This window comes from Molothrus ater, chromosome 27 (genome assembly GCF_012460135.2).
Source record: "Molothrus ater isolate BHLD 08-10-18 breed brown headed cowbird chromosome 27, BPBGC_Mater_1.1, whole genome shotgun sequence".
Taxonomy (NCBI): Eukaryota; Metazoa; Chordata; class Aves; order Passeriformes; family Icteridae; genus Molothrus; species Molothrus ater.
Window position 1 is genome coordinate 4,930,763 of NC_050504.2, and position 17,479 is coordinate 4,948,241.

General features: G+C 68.6%; 1 protein-coding gene across 3 annotated transcripts; it reads right to left on the reverse strand.

Annotated features, from left to right (window-relative positions):
* Positions 1 to 621: 621 nt before the first annotated feature.
* ITGA3 (integrin subunit alpha 3) lies at positions 622 to 16,701 on the reverse strand. Of its 3 annotated transcripts, XM_036398812.1 has the most exons (26): positions 16,510 to 16,701; positions 10,561 to 10,682; positions 10,388 to 10,470; positions 9,118 to 9,367; positions 8,792 to 8,875; positions 7,867 to 8,074; positions 7,150 to 7,343; positions 6,771 to 6,859; positions 6,457 to 6,593; positions 6,278 to 6,364; positions 6,139 to 6,206; positions 5,919 to 6,055; positions 5,030 to 5,176; positions 4,850 to 4,947; positions 4,535 to 4,700; positions 4,391 to 4,459; positions 4,175 to 4,254; positions 4,008 to 4,085; positions 3,716 to 3,818; positions 3,379 to 3,549; positions 2,676 to 2,789; positions 2,458 to 2,571; positions 2,035 to 2,133; positions 1,815 to 1,940; positions 1,104 to 1,260; positions 782 to 883 (listed from the first exon to the last, which is right to left on the reverse strand). In XM_036398812.1, the coding sequence occupies exons 1-25, from the start codon at positions 16,674 to 16,676 to the stop codon at positions 1,150 to 1,152; spliced, it is 3,102 nt and encodes a 1,033-aa protein (XP_036254705.1). In that variant the 5' UTR covers positions 16,677 to 16,701; the 3' UTR covers positions 782 to 883; positions 1,104 to 1,149. The 3 variants fall into 3 exon arrangements, with proteins under 3 accessions (XP_036254703.1, XP_036254704.1, XP_036254705.1); XM_036398810.2 differs by lacking the exon at positions 1,104 to 1,260 and having other exon boundaries at positions 622 to 883; XM_036398811.1 differs by having other exon boundaries at positions 780 to 1,260.
* Positions 16,702 to 17,479: the final 778 nt, after the last annotated feature.

Here is a 17,479-nt window from a genome sequence, read left to right on the forward strand (position 1 = left end):
TGGGATGAGGGGGGGGGTACAGGAGGCAGTGAGCTCCCCCAGCCCCCCCGGGGAAAGCAGAGGGGTCCCGCACCCATTGCTGAGGGGAAGGGGGCGAGCGTGTCCCGGTCTGCAGGGACGTGTCCCCAGGGGCCGGGAGGTGTCCCAGGGAGGCTGGGGACAAAGGAACAGGGACAGGGAGGTAGCGAGCGGAGTGTCTGCGAGGCAGGGGGAAGGCACTCGGTGAGGCCAGCAGCACTTCGGGAAGAGCGGGGGAGGGGGGGGCACATTTGGGGGGTCGCCCCCACAAGCGTGCAAGGCACGAGCGTGCAAGAGCCCCCCGGGAGAGCCGGGAGGGGCTGCGGGAACCCCCCCGGGAGAGCCGGGAAGGGCTGCGGGAGCCGCCCGGGAGAACCGGGAGAGGCTGCGGGAATCCCACGGGAGAATCGGAGCCCCCCGGGAGAGCCGGGAAGGGCTGCGGGAGCCGCCCGGGAGAACCGGAGCCCCCCGGGAGAGCCGGGAGAGGCTGCGGGAACCCCCCCGGGAGAACGGGGAGAGGCTGCGGGAATCCCACGGGAGAACCGGAGCCCCCCGGGAGAGCCGGGAAGGGCTGCGGGAGCCCCCCGGGAGGGACTGCGGGAGCCAAGGGCAGCGGCGGCCGCGTCCGAGGGTCGGGGCAGGGAGGGATGCGCTTGTGCAAAGTGAGAGCCCCCCTGGCGGGGGCCCGGGCGGGGACAGGGGGTCAGTAGTACTTGTCCGGCTCCTGCCACTTGGTCACCCAGAGCTTCTTGCGGCGGCGGCGGGGCAGGAGCCCCCCGGGCTGGTAGCGCTGCTCCTGCCGGATCCGCACCGCGTGGTACTTGGGCATGATCCGGTAGTAGCGGGTCCGCTGGAAAAAGTCGCACTGCGAGGGGGACACAGAGGGGACAGCGCGTCAGTGAGGGGCTGGAGAGGGACAGCGACAGAGACCCCCGAGGCGGCGAAGAGCAGAGCAAAGGGAGCAGCGATCCTGGAGCCGCTGGGAGCGCCCGCGGAGCCCTGAGGGACCCTGCGGGACAGAGGAAGAGGAGAGGAGGCTGAAGAGGAGGAAGGTGCCGCTGCAGCCCGGCCCCACGGGGCATTACCAGGCGGGGCCCGCGGCGCCCGGGGGGGCACGGGGGGTGCCCCCCGTTAGTAGTCATCCGTGAGCCGCTCGGTTTCCGACGGCTGGATCCTCATCTCCGCCTTCTGCCCCTTGGCCTCGTACATGGCCCGGGTGTTGGCCCGCCGGAAGAACCCGCACTGCAGGGAAGGGCACAGGGTCAGGGGGTCGGGACAGCGGCTGGGGGGGGTCCCGGGCACCCCCCTGCAGGTGGGGGGAGCAGGGCAGGGAGATGCCCCACAAGGATGCCCCACAAGGATGCTGCGAGGTGCGGGGTCCTGCAGACCCAGCGACCCCTCCTGGGTAAAAGAGGGGGTTCACGAAGCTGGGGGTGCTCCCAGGGAGCTGTGGGGGTCCCCCAGTCCCTGAAGCACAGACGCAGGGAAGGAGGTCCAGCCCTGCTTTGGGTGCACACCCAAAATGTTTTGCACCCCAAACACGTTGGGAAGGTCTCTGCTCCTCTTCCTCATCCCTCTCCAGCAGGAATCTTCCTCCCAGGAGGGCACCACCCACCTGGGGGACACCTGCCACCCTCGGGGGGCACCTTCCAGCCGAGGGGACAATCCAGCCGCGTGTCCCTTGCACCCCTCGCCAGGCAGAGAGGAGGCGGCCACGAGTGACACGAGCCCGTCGGGTCTCAGCGCGGCTCCTGCACCCCCTCCGCCCTGGGAAGGGGATTTGGGACCCTCCTCACCTTCCAGAGGAGGAGGATGATGAGCCCCAGCAGCAGCAGCCCGGCTGCCACCGACACCAGCACCAGCCAGAGCGCGATCTCGGCCGGCTGCTCCTCCTGCAGCTCCGAGTCCACGTCCACGGAGAACTGGGAGGGGTGGGAAGGGGCTCGTTGGGGCTGGGGGCTCCAGCGACCCCAGTCCCGCCCAGTCTGCCCCAGTGAGGGCTCTGGTGAGGCTCACCCGCACCGTGTGGTTCCTCATGGTGATGGTGGGCACCTGCGAGCGCAGGAACAGCGTGGCCGTGCCCGCCACCTTCACCCGGTCAAAGTCACGGAACTCCTGGGGACATGGACAGGGACGGGCATGGGACACACAGAGGACAACATGGGGATGAGGGAGGGGACATGGATGACGAGGACATGGATGATGGGGACACGGATGATGATGGAGACACGGATTATGGGGACACAGATGATGATGGAGACACGGATGATGGGGACATGGATGATGATGGGGACACGGATGATGGGTGACACACAGATGGAGGCCAGACACAGGTGACAGCAGGGACACACAGGGGTGGCTGCCAGCTCCGGGCAGACTCAGAGCCCTGTTCAACACCCCCCAGGGCTCTGAGCCCTGCAGCCCCTCGGTGGCACTGACCTCGATGAAGGTGCTGTTCCAGACGCGGGCGCGGAGGCTGAAGCTGGAGGGGAGCTGCGTGTGCAGCAGGGGACACTCAAACCACACGCAACGCGCCGTGCCCGCCGAGCAGCTCTGGGGACACACAGGGGTCAGGGGGCCCAAAGCACCACCCCGGTACCCGGGAGCAGCGGGGACAGTGAGCCGGGAGCGGGGATGCTCCACCCGACCCCACTCACCAGCACCGCCTCAGAGCGCAGGCGCCGGCCCGTGGCCAAGGTCACCGGGGGCTCCCCCGGCTCGGGGGGCTCCAGCTCCCGCCGCCGCCGGGATGGAGCCTGGTCCTGCAGGAGCTGAGGGGGGAAGAGACCCCTGAGACCATCAGAGCCATGCCGGGGGGCTGCAGGGTGTCCCAGGTGAGGCCCCCACCCTCAGGAGCTGCAGGGTGTCCCAGGTGAGACCCCCACCCTCAGGAGCTGCAGGATATCCCAGGTGAGACCCCCACCCTCAGGAGCTGCAGGGTGTCCCAGGTGAGACCCCCACCCTCAGGAGCTGCAGGGTATCCCAGGTGAGACCCCCACCCTCAGGAGCTGCAGGGTGTCCCAGGTGAGACCCCCACCCTCAGGAGCTGCAGGGTATCCCAGGTGAGACCCCCACCCTCAGGAGCTGCAGGGTGTCCCAGGTGAGACCCCCACCCTCAGGAGCTGCAGGGTGTCCCAGGTGAGACCCCCACCCTCAGGAGCTGCAGGGTGTCCCAGGTGAGACCCCCACCCCTGGGGGCTGCAGGGTATCCCAGGTCAGACCCCCACCCTCTGGAGCTGCAGGGTATCCCAGGTCCTGCAGGAGCTGAGGGGGGACACGAGCCCATCAGAGCCGTGCCAGGGGGCTGAAGGACCCCCACACTGGGACAGGGACACGGCCCTGAGGGCAGCAGTGACTCACGGTGAGGTTGAGGGGGTTGATGAGCCCCCCGGGGGGGTGACACGTGTCGTTGCCGTTCACCAGGATCTCGGTGGGGTACAGGAGCCATTTGCCATTGGGGATCTCGTAGGGCCACTCGAAGCCCAGCAGGATGGTGCCCAGCGTGCCCAGGGACTCGCCTTTGGTGGTCACCTGCGGGCAGGGCAGGAGCTGGAGTCTGGCGTTCCCAAATCCACTTCCCTCCTGCATTCCCAAATTCGCTTCCCTCCAACATTCCCAAATTCACTTCCCTCCGGCGTTCCCTAATCCTCCTTTCTCCGGCATTCCCAAATCCGCTTCTCTCCAACGCCCAGCTCACCTGGAAGTCGAAGCTGAGGGGGCTGCCCACGTCCTGCTCCTGTTTCATGGCCGACTCGCCCACCACGGTCCCGCTGAAGTAGGACTGGATGTGGGACGAGGCTCTGGGAACGGGATGGGGGACGGGAACGGCGTGAGGGGCACAGGGGACATCCCATTGTCCCTTGTCCCCTCCCGGGACACGGAGGCCACAGCCAGACTCAGGTGGGGGCAATGGAAGGGACACAGAGGGGGGTGCAGAGGACACAGAGAGGGTGCAGGGGACATAAAGAGGGTGTGCAGGGGACACTCACATGCTCAGCGAGGACTGGATGCTGTAATCCACCAGCAGCTTGGCCAGCACGGGCTGCAGATCCCCCTGGGTGCTCTGCCTGCCGGGGCACCGGGATGGGGCACGGCGATCGGCATCTCCCGGTCCCACCGGGACCGTCCCCGCCCCCGTCCTGCCCCTCCCACTCACGTGGACAGGTCCAGCCACACCTCCACCTCCCGCGTGTCCAGCATGATCCCGATGGCCTCGAAGGTGATGGTCAGTTCTGCCTGCACGGGGGGGGGGGCACGGGGAGCAGCTCAGCCCTGCTGAGCCCCCCAGGAAGGGCCGGGGGGCAGCTGGGGGCGGCTGGGGGCGGCTGGGGGCGGCTGGGGGCGGCTGGGGGTGGCTGGGGGCGGCTCTCACCCTCTGGTTCCTCTTGAAGGGGTTTCCCAGCTCGCACAGCACCGTGTCCCCAAAGGTGCAGGCTCCACTCTGGGGGGGACAGGAGGGTCAGGAACCCCCTCAGGAACACCCGGCGGGACCCGGGGCCCCGGGGTGCCCCCGTACCGGGCGGACGGAGGAGGGCAGCAGGCTGGGGGGCACGGTGACGTTCAGCAGGGCCTCGTGGGCGTCCTCGCCGTTCCAGGGCGCCGAGGGCACGTTGGTGATGTTGATGCTCAGGTGCAGCTTGCGCACGTCCCGGCTGTACTGCAGCACCTGGGTGCCATTCACCCTGAGCGGGCACAGCGGGGTCAGTGCCGCCGTGGCATGGGGACAGCTCTGGGGGACATGGGGACAGCTCTGGGGGACATGGGGACATCACCAGGGGACGAGGGGACACCCCTGAAGGACAAGGGGACACCCCCAGGGCCCCACTGTCACCTGGGCAGAGGCTGGTTCTGCTCGGTGACGAAGCTGCTGCGCAGCTGGAGGTTGCTGTAGCACTGGTTGTCGGAGCCACATTCCTTCTGGAACTCGATCTGCAGGGACAGGGATGTCCCCTGAGTCCCTGCCACGCTGGTGGCACCCCAGAGTGTCCCCCACCCTCCCTGCCCGGCACACCTTGGTCTCGTTCTCATGGGACTGGTCCTGATTGAGCACGGGGAAGGCATCCAGGGAGTGGGGGCCCAGCTGGAAGGTTCTGGGCCTCTCCAGCAGGGAGTAGTTCATGGAGAGCACGATGGGGTGCAGCTTGTCCCGGACATTGTCCTGCAGGGGTGGGATTTGTGTGGCCCCAAAGTCAGCTCCAGCCATGGCTGGGGACCCCCTCTGCTGCTGGCAGGCCAGTGAGAGACCCCAGAGAATGGATGGATGATGGATGGATGGATGGATGGATGGATGGATGGATGGATGGATGGATGGATGGAGGCAAGGATGGAGGGATGGATGGATGGATGGATGGATGGATGGATGGATGGATGGATGGATGGATGGATGGATGGATGGATGGATGGAGGCAAGGATGGATGGAGGCAAGGATGGATGGATGGATGGATGGATGGATGGATGGATGGATGGATGGATGGATGGTGGATGGATGGATGGATGGAGGGATGATGGATGGAGGGATGATGGATGGATGGATGGATGGATGGATGGATGGATGGATGGATGGATGATGGATGGATGGATGGATGGATGATGGATGGATGGATGATGGATGGATGGATGGATGGATGGATGGATGGATGATGGATGGATGGATGGATGGATGGATGGAGGCAAGGATGGATGGATGGATGGATGATGGATGGATGGATGGATGATGGATGGATGATGGATGGATGGATGATGGATGGATGGATGGATGGATGGATGGAGGCAAGGATGGATGGATGGATGGATGATGGATGGATGGATGGATGGATGATGGATGGATGGATGGATGATGGATGGATGGTGGATGGATGGATGGATGGATGGAGGCAAGGATGGAGGGAAGGACACTCACCAGCAGCAGGAGCTCCTGGGACTGGCAGCGGGTGTCGGGCATGGAGAAGTCCCCGGTGTAGGTGGCAGATTGGGACCCTGAGAACCTGACCCTGGGTGGGTGCCGGTCCTTGTCGGCCTCCAGCGTGTACTGCAGGGCTGGGGGACAGCACGAGTTGTCCAACAAACACCCCCACAATGTGTCCCCATGTCCCCATGTCCCCCCAGCACCCCCCACTCACTGATCCTCTCGCTGTAGTTGGGGTCCCCCGCGCTCTGGTTGTAGGAGAAGCACAGGGTCACCGTCATGCTGGGGGGACAAAGGGGCTGTCAGCCGAGCCAGGGGTGCCACCAGCAGCCATGGGGACACCGGGGACTCACCAGGACTTGGGCGTGCACTGGGCAGGGTCCACCTTGCTGGGCGTCACCGTGAAGGTCTTGTCCAGGATGTTGATCACGGGACGGGCTCTGGGCAGGGATTGGGGTCGGCTGAGCCCCCCAGCTCTGTGCCCACCCCAGGGGTGGCAGGGGGGACAGGACACCTGTCCCTATGGCTGTACCTGAGCAGGACGACTCGCTCGCTCAGGCTGCCCACCAGCAGGTCCGGGTAGGAATTCCCGTCCATGTCCAGCCCCCCGCTCAGCGAGTACCCGAAGGTTTTGATCCTGGTGGGGCCCAGCTCTGCCCCGCTGATCACCTGCGTTTGGGGGGCAGGGGGGGTCTCACCCAGTGCCCTGCAGGTCAGGGGGTGTCCAAAGGGCTGGTCCTGGCGAGGGGTCCAGGTCCTGGGGAGGGGTCCAGGTCCTGGCGAGGGGTCCAGGTCCTGGGGAGGGGTCCAGGTCCTGGCCCGCTCAGGGCTCCCCGGGGCCGTTACCTGCCGGGGCCGGTCCCGCAGCCCCTCGGCGCTGCTGTGGTAGATGTAAACCTTGCCAGGCCCCTCAAAAGGAGCCCCCACGGCGATATCTGGGGGGACGAGAGCAGGGTCAGCCCCCCCAGGGCCCTCCCTGGGACCCCAAACTCCAGCTCCAACCCTGGCCACGTCTGGGGTCCCCCCTTCGTGTGAGACCCCACAAACTCAGGAGGGAGGGAGGGATGAACAGAAGGAATAATGGGACGATCAGGATCTCCAACCTTTCCCCCATCTCTTCCTCTTCACCCCAAACATCAGAGACCCCCCAGACCCCCTCCTCTCCTGAGCCCCCCCATGGCTCCCCAAAAAGCAGCTCCCCACAAAAGTGTCCCCGGCCGCTCACCCTGGAACCCGTCCTGGTTGATGTCCCCGATGCTGGCCAGGGCAAAGCCGAAGCCAGAGTAGCTGGGCCCGGTGAGGACCAGGCTGGGGAGCTGCTGGAAGCCCCCGGCCTCGTTCATGTACACGAACACCGCGCCCCCCACCTCCTGCTTCCGCTCAAAGTAGTAGGGGGCTCCCACCACCAGGTCCTGCCACCTGTGGGGACAGACAGTGGGGTGCTCGGGGCCGGGGCTGTCACACAGCCCTGACCCCATACACCTGGAGTGGGGGGACCCCCCAGAGGTGTGAAAATAGGACCTCCCCCAAAAAAAACCTCCCCAGCCCAGAGCTGGGACCCGCAGGAACCCCAGGGGAGCTGAGACTCTCACCCCTGGGAGCTGCAGGGTGTCCCAGGTGAGACCCCCACCCCTGGGAGCTGCTCCAGGTGAGACCTCCACCCTCAGGAGCTGCAGGGAGCCCCAGGTGAGACCCCCACCCATGGGAACTTTGAGGTCCAAGCCCACCTGAGCTTCAGGACACCCTAAGTAGGACCCCCCACCCCTGGGAGCTGCAGGGTGTCCCAGGTGAGACCCCCACCCCTGGGAACTCTGGGGTCCAAGCCCACCTGAGCTTCAGGACACCCTAAGTAGGACCCCCCACCCCCAGGGGCGGACAGACCCAGCCCAGGTGAGCCCCAGGTGAGCCCCGCCCCGCAGCCCCGGGGGTCGCAGCCCCTCACCCGTCGTTGTTGAGGTCGGCCAGGGCGAGGGCGCTGCCGAAGTAGGAGCCGACCTGCGGCCCGGGGAGCAGCAGGCTCCGGTTCAGCGTCTGCCGGGCGCCGCGGCTCAGCAGCAGCACGGCGCCGGTGTGCCGGTACCGCGGCGCGCCCGTCACCAGCGTCACCGCCTCCCGCTGCAGCACCGCGCTGCCCACCTCGGCCGTGTACCCTGCGGGGGCCGCGTCAGGCGGGGCACGGGACCCCCGAGATCCTCTCGTGTGCTCCCCGAGACCCCCGCACCCCGCAAACCACGCCCCGAGACCCCCGCAAACCCCGCCCCGAGACCCCCGCAAACCCCGCCCCGAGCGCCCCGCAAACCCCGCCCCGAGCCCCCCGCAAACCCCGCCCCGAGACCCCCGCACCCCGCCCCGAGCCCCCCGCAAACCCCGCCCCGAGCCCCCCACAAACCACGCCCAGAGCCCCCCACAAACCACGCCCAGAGCCCCTCCAGCCCCGAGATCTCGGGGGGAGCACTGGGAACGGCTCACACCCTCCCCAAGTGTCCCCAAGTGTTCCCGAGTGTCCCTAAGTGTTCCTAAGTATCCCCCAGTGTCCCCAAGTGTTCCCGAGTGTCCCCGAGTCTCCCTAAGCGTTCTCGAGTGTCCCTGAGCGCTCCCAAGTGCTCCCAAGTGTCCCCGAGTGTCCCCAAGTCTCCCTAAGCGTTCCCAAGTGTCCCTCACGCCTTTAACATCCACACCCAAAACTCACAGCCCCCCAAAGCTCCTCCTCTTCTCCCTCCGTGTCACCCCAATGTCACCACTGCCCCCCCCCCAGTCTCACCACCCCAGGGGGGTCTTCAAGTTTCCCTGAGCCCCCCCATCCCCTCCAAAGCTCCTCTTCCTCCCCCTCCTCGCCCCAAACCCCCCTGCCCTGGGGCCCCCCACACCTATGTAGGTGTTGCCGTTCCTGGTGTTGGGGTAGGAGAAGTCGTGCAGGTCCCACGTCTCCCTCTGCAGCATGTAATCGGTGCCTGGGGAGGGGAGGGGGCTCACCCTCAGCATTGGGGGGTCCCACAGGGGCGTGGGCACCTCGGGGAGGGGCTGGGGGTTCCACAGGGGCATGGGCACCTCAAGAATGGGGTCCCATGGGTGCACAGACCCCCTGGGGAAGGAATTGTCCCCCAAAGTTAAGGGGAACCCCCATGAAAAGCAGTGCCCAGAGGGGTGACCCCAGGGGTGGCAGGTCCCCTCCTGTCCCCCCAGGGACCCTCACCCTGCCAGTTGTAGGCACCGGGTGCCCCGAAGTAGATGATGTTGGCGCTGAAGCCGGCGCTGGTGCCCATCTGGCACATGCCGGTCTCGTCGGTGTCGGTGTTGGCGTTGCACATCTCGTTGTGGTACGTCTGCCACTCGTCCCCCAGGTCCAGGCGCAGGTCATTGCCACGGACATAGCAACGGCCGACCATGCGGCGCTGGGCCTCGGCCCCCGACCACAGCACCCGCGTGTAGCGGTGGGCACAGGCCTGGGGACAGCGGGGACACACAGGGGACAGCTCAGGGACAGACAGGGACAGCCCAGGGACAGACAGGGACCAGCCACAGCACCCGCGTGTAGCGGTGGGCACAGGCCTGGGGACACACAGGGGACAGCTCAGGGACAGACAGGGACCAGCCACAGCACCTGCATGTAGCGCTGGGCACGGGCCTGGGGACAGCGGGGACACACAGGGGACAGCTCAGGGACAGACAGGGACAGCCCAGGGACAGACAGGGACAGCCACAGCACCTGCATGTAGCGGTGGGCACAGGCCTGGGGACAGCGGGGACACACAGGGGACAGATCAGGGACAGACAGGGACAGGTCAGGGACAGATCAGGGACAGATCAGGGACAGATAGGGACAGTTCAGGGACAGCCCAGGGACAGATAGGGGACAGATCAGGGAACAGTCACAGCACCCGCGTGTAGAGGTGGGCACAGACCTGGGGACAGCAGGGACAATGAGGTTCAGGGAACACTCCAAAGGTGCAGGGACACCCCAAGGGTGTGTGTAAAGAACCAGGATCTGGGAGTGCAAGGATCTGGGATCTGGGTGTGCAAGGGTCTGGGTGTGCAAGGAGGTGGATGTGCAGGGATCTGCGATCTGGGTGTGCAAGAATCTGGGATCTGGGTGTGCAAGAATCTGGGTGTGCAGGGATCTGGGTGTGCAAGGATCTGGGATCTGGGTGTGCAAGAATCTGGGTGTGCAGGGATCTGGGTGTGCAAGGATCTGGGATCTGGGTGTGCAAGGACCTGGGGTTTGGTGGTGCAAGGACCTGGGATCTGGGTGTACAGGGATCTGGGATCTGGGTGTGCAAGGATCTGGGATCTGGGTGTGCAAGGATCTGGGTGTGCGAGGAGGTGGATGTGCAGGGATCTGGGTGCACAGGGATCTGGGATCTGGGATCTGGGTGTGCAAGGATTGGGGTGTGCAAGGATCTGAGATCTGGGTGTGCAGGGATCTGGGATCTGGGTGTGCAAAGCCCCGCGGTGCCCCCACTCACCAGGACCCTCCCCGGTGGCTGCCTCTGGCTGGCCACTGTCACCCCCAGCCACATGTCCTCGATGATGGCCTTGTCCGGCTCATCTGCGGGGGAACAGCCGACCTGAGAGGGGGTCCCCCCTCCTAGTGGGGGGGGTTCTGGGGTGGTCACACACCCCGGGGGGGGTCACCCACCCTTGAGCTCGATGGCCAGGCGCTGGCAGTCGCGGGTGGTGGCACTCAGGGGACAGGCGTACACGGCGCCCGTCCGGGTCCCGTTCACCGGCTCCGCGGCCTGGGGGGCCCCCACCAGCAGCCTGGGGGGCACAAAGGGGGCATGTGGGTGGCTGATGGGGGGGCAGGTGCGACCCCCCAAACCCCCCCCCAATTAATTGTGGGGTGCCCTGGGGAGGGGACACCTGGGGGACACTGGAGCTGCTTTCCCCGAGTTTGTCACACCCTCTGGTGACACATCCAAATAATGGGGCCAGCCCCATCTCCAGAGCTGGAGGGGGGCACAGGGACCCCGAATGGCCTCAGGGACAGACTGACAGAGTGATTGCCCCCCCACTCCTTCCCAGACCCCATCCCATGGCTGAGCCCCAATCTCCGTGCATGGGGGTGGGAACAGGGGTGGCAGTGACGCCCCCCAAACCTCAGTGACGCCCCCAAACCTGAGCTGGCAGGGAAAACAAGAGGGAGGGGTCGCTCTGTACCCCCAGGGCAGCCCCGGGGGGGCCCCAGCCCTGTAAACACCCCCAGCCCTTCCCGGCCGGGCTTTGATCCCTCCGCAGCCCCGGCAGCTGCGGCGTGTCCGGCCCGACAGCGACAGCGCCGAGCGGCCGTGCCAGGGAATGAGGGACGGGGAATGAGGGGAATGAGGGATGGGGAATGAGGGATGGGGAATGAGGGATGGGGAATGAGGGACGGGGAATCAGGGACGGGGAATGAGGGATGGGGAATGAGGGGAATGAGGGACGGGGAATGCGGGATGGGGAATGAGGGATGGGGAATCAGGGACGGGGAATGCGGGACGGGGAATGAGGGGAATGAGGGACGGGGAATGAGGGATGGGGAATGAGGGACGGGGAATGAGGGACGGGGAATGAGGGACGGGGAATGTGAGACGGGGAATAGGGGACGGGGAATGTGGGATGGGGAATGAGGGACGGGGAACAAGGGATGGGGAAAGCGGGATGAGGAATGAAGGACTGGGAATGAGGGACGGGGAATGAGGGATGGAGAACGCGGGATGGGGTATGAGGGATGGGGAATGCGGGACGGGGACACAGCCCCGGGAGGGGGGACGGCAGCTGGGACAGACACCCCTCATGTGGGACAGACACTCCTCATCCCGGACAAACACCGCTCATACGGGACAGACAGCCCCCATCCCAGACAGACAGCCCTCACATGGGACAGACAGACAACCCCTCAGCCCAGAGGGGCTCGGGCAGCATGGGGCTGTCCCAGGACAGGCAGCACCTCCCAGGGGTGACCTCCCCTAGGGAGGGCAGTGCCGTGGGGGACAGTGGCATTCCAGCCCCTCCAGGTGATGCTGAAGGGACCCCCCACCCCAAAGGAAGATGCCGGGGACCCCAAGCAAGGCCCCGTGGGCCCAGCAGGGGCACTGGCATGGCCGCAGGGCTCCGGAAGGGCCAGCCTTTCCGCAGGGAAGTCCTCCGGGAGCGCCGGGACAATGAGTGGAGGTGGCCGGGCTGGGGGAGGAAGTGCCGCCCTCGGGCAGGCGGGACACGGGGGGGACACGGCACCCAGGACATGGAGGGGACACAGGGGGCACAGCACCCAGGACATGGCACCCAGGACATGGAGGGAACACGGTACCTGGGACATGGGGGGGACATGGCACTCAGGACATGGAAGGGACACAGCACCCAGGAGATGGCACCCAGGACACAGGGGGGACACAGCACCCAGGACATGGAGGGGACATGGAATCCAGGACATGGTACATAGGACATGGGGGGAACACGGCACCCAGGACACGGCACCCAGGACACGGCACACAGGACATGGAGGGGACACAGGAGGGACACGGCACCCAAGACATGGGGGGAACACAGCACCCAGGACACGGCACCCGGGACACGGCACCCAGAGCTGCTCACAGGGCACCTGTACCGAGCTGGCCCGTCCTCAGCAGGGCCACCAGCGAGGACAGGGCCGAGCGCGCTGTCCCCATCCCAGCGCCGGCGGACAGGGCCGAGCGGCGCCGTCCCCGCGGCAGCGCCCGCGGGCAGGGAGTGCCGGGAAGCTGAGCAGAAGCTGAGCAATGCGGGGCCGGCAGCGCGGGCACGTCCGGGCGGGCCGGGCGCTGACTCAAAGCCCAGGCGCAGGAGGAATGCGGGGCCCCGGGCAGCCCCCGCCCCGGCACGCCGGGACCCCCCCGGGGCGGCTGAGTCAGCTCGGGGCTGCAGGTGGGGGGGGTTGGCACCGCTCGCCCCAAACGGGGGGTCCGGGGGACTGCTCCCCGCAGGAATGGCAGGATGGGGGTGCCGGAGAGCGGGGAAGGGAAGGGAATGAGGGGAGTGATGGCTCCTGGTGATGCCAGCTCGGCACAAAGGAATCTGCCCCCCCCCAGCTGCAAGGGGGGCACAAGGGGCACCATTGTCCCCTCTCACCTGGGGGGGGGAAGTGACTCAGGGCAGCTGCCGTGACTCAGAGCTGGGGGGGTCCTGCCCCCACAGCCCGAACCCCAGCGGGACCCCCCAGGCTCCCCCGGTCGTCCCGGCCCAGGCAGACCCCGCGGTCCCGGGGGGCGGGAGCCCACCCAAGCCAAGCAGCTCCGGCATGCCGCTGCCTCCGGCCAAGATTCCCGGCACGGCACGGCACGGCACGGCACGGCAGCCCACCCGCAGCTCTGTCTGCTCCTGGGAGAGGGGGAGTGCGGGACACCCAGGGGCTGCAGCCCCCGGGGGAGCGGAGCTGGGATTTGGGGGGCCGGGACCAGTTTGTGGCGCTGGTCCCACGGGGCCGGGGGGCCGCGGTTGTGCTGGAGACGGTCAAAGAGCGGCACGAGGGGGAGGCCGGGACGGGAGGGAAGCAGGAATGTGAGGCCGTGCTCCGTCCTAATCCGCCCTGGCAAGCGAGGGGGGGCTGGATAGGAGCGGGGGGGGGGGGGCTCCCTGCCAGCGCTGGCTCAGCTGGGAGGGGGGGCTGTGGGAGGCTCCGGGCACCAGGACCCCAAAGTGCGGCCCCCCCTGGGGTGGGAGAGGCGAGGGTGGCAGAAAATCCCACCCTGACAGCCCAGCATGGAACAGGGGGGCCGTGCACCCCCCCAGCCCCAGAGCCCCCTCCCCAGGGAGCAGCTGGGCAGCGAGGGGAGCTCCTCATCCGCCCCCCACCACACTCCGGGGGTGACGGGAGGGGAGGAGCAGGCGGGGGGGACCCGGCCCGGCCCCGGTTCATCCCCAGCGCCGCTGGGTTCACCAGCGGGGTCCCCGGGCACGCAAATCCAGCGGGGCCCCTGTGGGAAGGAGCCGGGAGAGAGGGGAAATGGCTCCTGGATGGATGGATGGATGGATGGATGGATGGATGGATGGATGGATGGATGGATGGATGGATGGATGGATGGACGGACGGACGGCCCCACACCCGTCCCCCTCCTCCTGCCGAGCAGCCGCAGCCCCGCCGGACCCCGGCGGACTCGGGCCAAGGCAGGGGGAGCTCAGCCAGCTCCAGCAATCCGCAAAAGCCCGGCCGGGGGGAGGGAAAGCCGGGAACGCAGCCAGCAGAGCGCTCTCCTCACCAGCCAGCTGGAATCAGGAGAGACCCCCGAGCCGAGCCTCAATTCCCACAGGGCTGCAGATGTGGGTGCTGCCTCCCCCTCCGGCTGCAGATTTTGGGTGGGTGGGGGTGCTTTTAGCTTTCCTGGAACAGATCTGCCGTGCCTCAGTTTGCCCGGGTCACCCAGGGAGCTCCAAACCCACCCGGGCCGCACCGAGCCCAAGCGGCTCCCGGTGGGAGCGGCCGGACGCGGGCGGCGCGGGGGGAGCTCGGTAATCTCGGCAGCGCTGATAAGAGCCCCGCTCGCTCCCAGCCCGCGCTCACCTGGCCGGGGAGGGGCGAGCAAACAAACCAACCTTGCCATGGGCACAAACAAATCTTTGCGGGGCGCGCAGGGATCGGGGCGGGGGGGCTCCGCCATCGCCCCCGCCCCGGGAATTCGGGAGTGCCGGCGCTGCCCCGGAGCATCCCTCCGGCCCCGACAGCCCCAGCTGGAGCCAGCCCCCCCAAAAAAGAGCCCGGGACACCCCTCCCGCGGCAGACGGGGGATGACGGTGGCAGGAAATGTCCCTTTCCTGTCCCCACCCTGCACCTGTGTGAGCAGCGGGCACCGCAGCCTTCACCCGGTACCGGGGCGCGGCTGCGACCCCCGGGGGGACTCCGGGCCCCCCCCCTGCGCCGGCCCCACCCCGGAGCGGCTCAGAGACCCCGAGCTGGGGCACCCCAAGGGCGGAGAGAGCCCCACGCTGCTCCCGGCCCCGCCACGGGCACGGGCGGCGGAGGCTCCCGGGGCCCGGGAATGCCCGGGGGGGTTCTGGCTCCGGAGCCGCTCCCCCGCAGCCGGGATCGCGCTGGGACACGCTGGGACACGTGGCGCAGGTGTGGGGGTGGCGCGTCCCTGTCACAGCCCCCCCCAAACCCCCCCGGGGCCGTTCCCGGGCAGACACGAACGGATCCGGCCCGGAGCGGCCGCCACCCCCGCCCGGTGCCGCTCCGGTGGTACCGGAGCGGGCAGGGCCCGGCCGCGGGTGGGGCCCAGGTGTCCCCCAGGGCACGGGGGGGGTCCCGCACGCCCCGAGCTCCGCAGGGAACGGCTCCGCTCCTCCTGCACGGGAGCGGCTGCAGCTCCTCATCCCACGGCCCCAAATGCATCCCTGGAATGCGGAGCGGCACATGCCTGCACCGGCAGCTGCCGCCAGCCCCTCCCGGGAAAACCGGGAACCCCGAGGGGCTCCAAGGGATCCCCGGGGGGCTCCAAGGAAGCCCCCCCGCAGCCGGGAGAGCCGCGGGAAGGTGATCCAGCAGAAAACCGTGCCCTTGAGCGGGACACAGCCAGCCCGGCCCCTGCGGCGGAGCCCGCTCCCGGCACGGACGGGAATTCCCGCTCGGGAGGGACGGGGAACGGAGCGGGAACGGGCACGGGGGGACAGCGGGGGACACAGCGGTGGCACGGCACGGGGGCTGCTCCGGCTGAAAAGGGCTTTTGTTGGGGCTTTGCCAGGCCGGCAGCAGGAACCACAGTCCAACAGGTTCCCGGGCACGGGGCCCCGGCGGCGGCTCGGGGGGCACCGGGGGCTCCGCTGAGGGCAGGCGCCGGCCGGGACCGCTCGGCTGGGGAGGGATTCCCCTCCCGGAGGGGCTCCGAGCCCACCTGGGGGGACACGGGGGTGTCCCCACGCTGCTGCCAGACCCCTCCCGGTGTCACCGGGACCCCGCTGCGGGGAATGAGGAGGGGGCTCGGGGTGGGACCCCCAGCGATGGGACCCCCGCCAATAGCGGGGGGCGGAAACGCCACGAGCAGGGACCCCCCCCTCCCTCTGCTGGCTCTGGGACCCCCCGCGCCCACCTCCCCATACCCGGAGCCCCGGGTGCGCCTCTCCGGGCCCCCCCACCCCCCTCCAGGTGCGCCCCTGACACAGAACAGGGACCCCCCCCCACATGGACCCCTCCCCACCCGGGGGACCCCCAAGCCCCCCGGGGGACCCTCCGTGCCACAGGGACCCCACCCCACGTGGGACCCCCATCCCAAGGGGGGCTCCTCATCCCCCCCGGGGGACCCTCCCCGCTCTGCCCCACCCCACGGGGGACCCGCACCCCACGGGGGACCCCGACCCTAACGGGGATCTCTCCCAGCTCCTCCGCCCCCCACGGGGGACCCCTCACTTTCCCAGGGACGCCCCCGCCCACAGGTAAAGCGCTGTCTCACTCTCCTCCGCCTCACGGGGGGGGTCCCAACCACCAGAGACGCCCCCCGATCCTCCCGGGGACCCCCGCACCCCCACGAGAGACCCCTTCCCGTCCTTCCCCGTCCCACCCCACACCCCCCCGTTCAGGTGAATCTCTCCGCGCTCTCCCGCAGCGCTCGGGGCTCGCCCCCCGCCCCCCGGCCGCGCTCACAGGCTCCGCTCCCGCCGCTCCGTCTCCCGGTGCAGCGCTACCGAGAAGCCGAACAGGGCTCCGCCGGGGCCCTCCTTGAGCACCGGGAAGGTGCGGTCCAGGTTGAAGGCGGCGGCGGCGCCGAGCAGCACCGGGCCGAGCCCGAGCAGCAGCCCCGGCAGGGCCATGTCCCGCACCGGCCGCCGTACCCGCCCTGCGCCCCACCGGGACCGGTGCGCGGGGAGGGCGCGGGGCCGGGGCGGGGCGGGGCGGGGCCGCGCCGCTTCCGGACACGCCCCTTAAAGGGGCCGCGCACCCCTCTGCGCACCGCGGGTACCTGAGAGCGCAGGTGTGCAGGGAGGGCGCACCTGGGGCAGCTGTGGCACCCCCCCCCCCCCCCACCCCCCCGGGGGAGGACCGCGACCCCCAGACCACGCCCCCTGTCGGGCCACGCCCCCTGCCACACCCTCCGTGTGCCCCCCACCCCACTGACCCCTCCTACATCCCCCCGCGGGACAATTCCCCCTCTTCGTCCCGCCCGAATCCCCCCGGGGTAGGACCCACCCCTACCTGGCCCCGCTTTGGGATGGGAGCCCCCCAGGAGAGAGGGGACCCCCAAGTTAGGACATTTATGGGATGAGACCCCCCCCCCACCATGGCAGGAGGTCACACCGGGACCGCGAGTGCGGCACCGGGACAGGGAGGGGACGCCTCGGTGGCCGTGGGGACATGGCAGCATCGCCGCTTCCCCGCCGGGGGTGGCGGCCGTGGCTGTCACCGTCCCGACCCCGGCAAAGGTCACCGGGAGCCGCCGCGCCGCTCCCACCGTGCCGGGAAATCCGGCCTGGGGGGGCTGCAGGATGTCCTGTGTCCCCCGCCCCGTGTCCCCGCGCCCCTGAGCCGTGTCACCGGCCCTGGAAAGAGTGACGGCAGCAGGGACACCGCGGGCAGCGCTGCGGGCAGTGGCGGCCGGCCCTGGCACAGGGACCTC

Excerpts from the sequence above, each read along its gene's own strand:
- ITGA3 (XM_036398810.2), bottom strand. The coding sequence starts at position 16,676 with ATGGCCCTGCCGGGGCTGCTGCTCGGGCTCGGCCCGGTGCTGCTCGGC. Across the intron at positions 4,460-4,534 it reads TGCCCTCCTCCGTCCGCCCG|AGTGGAGCCTGCACCTTTGG; the intron begins GTACGGGGGCAC and ends TGTCCCCCCCAG. Across the intron at positions 4,255-4,390 it reads CCTTCAAGAGGAACCAGAGG|GCAGAACTGACCATCACCTT; the intron begins GTGAGAGCCGCC and ends CCCCCCGTGCAG.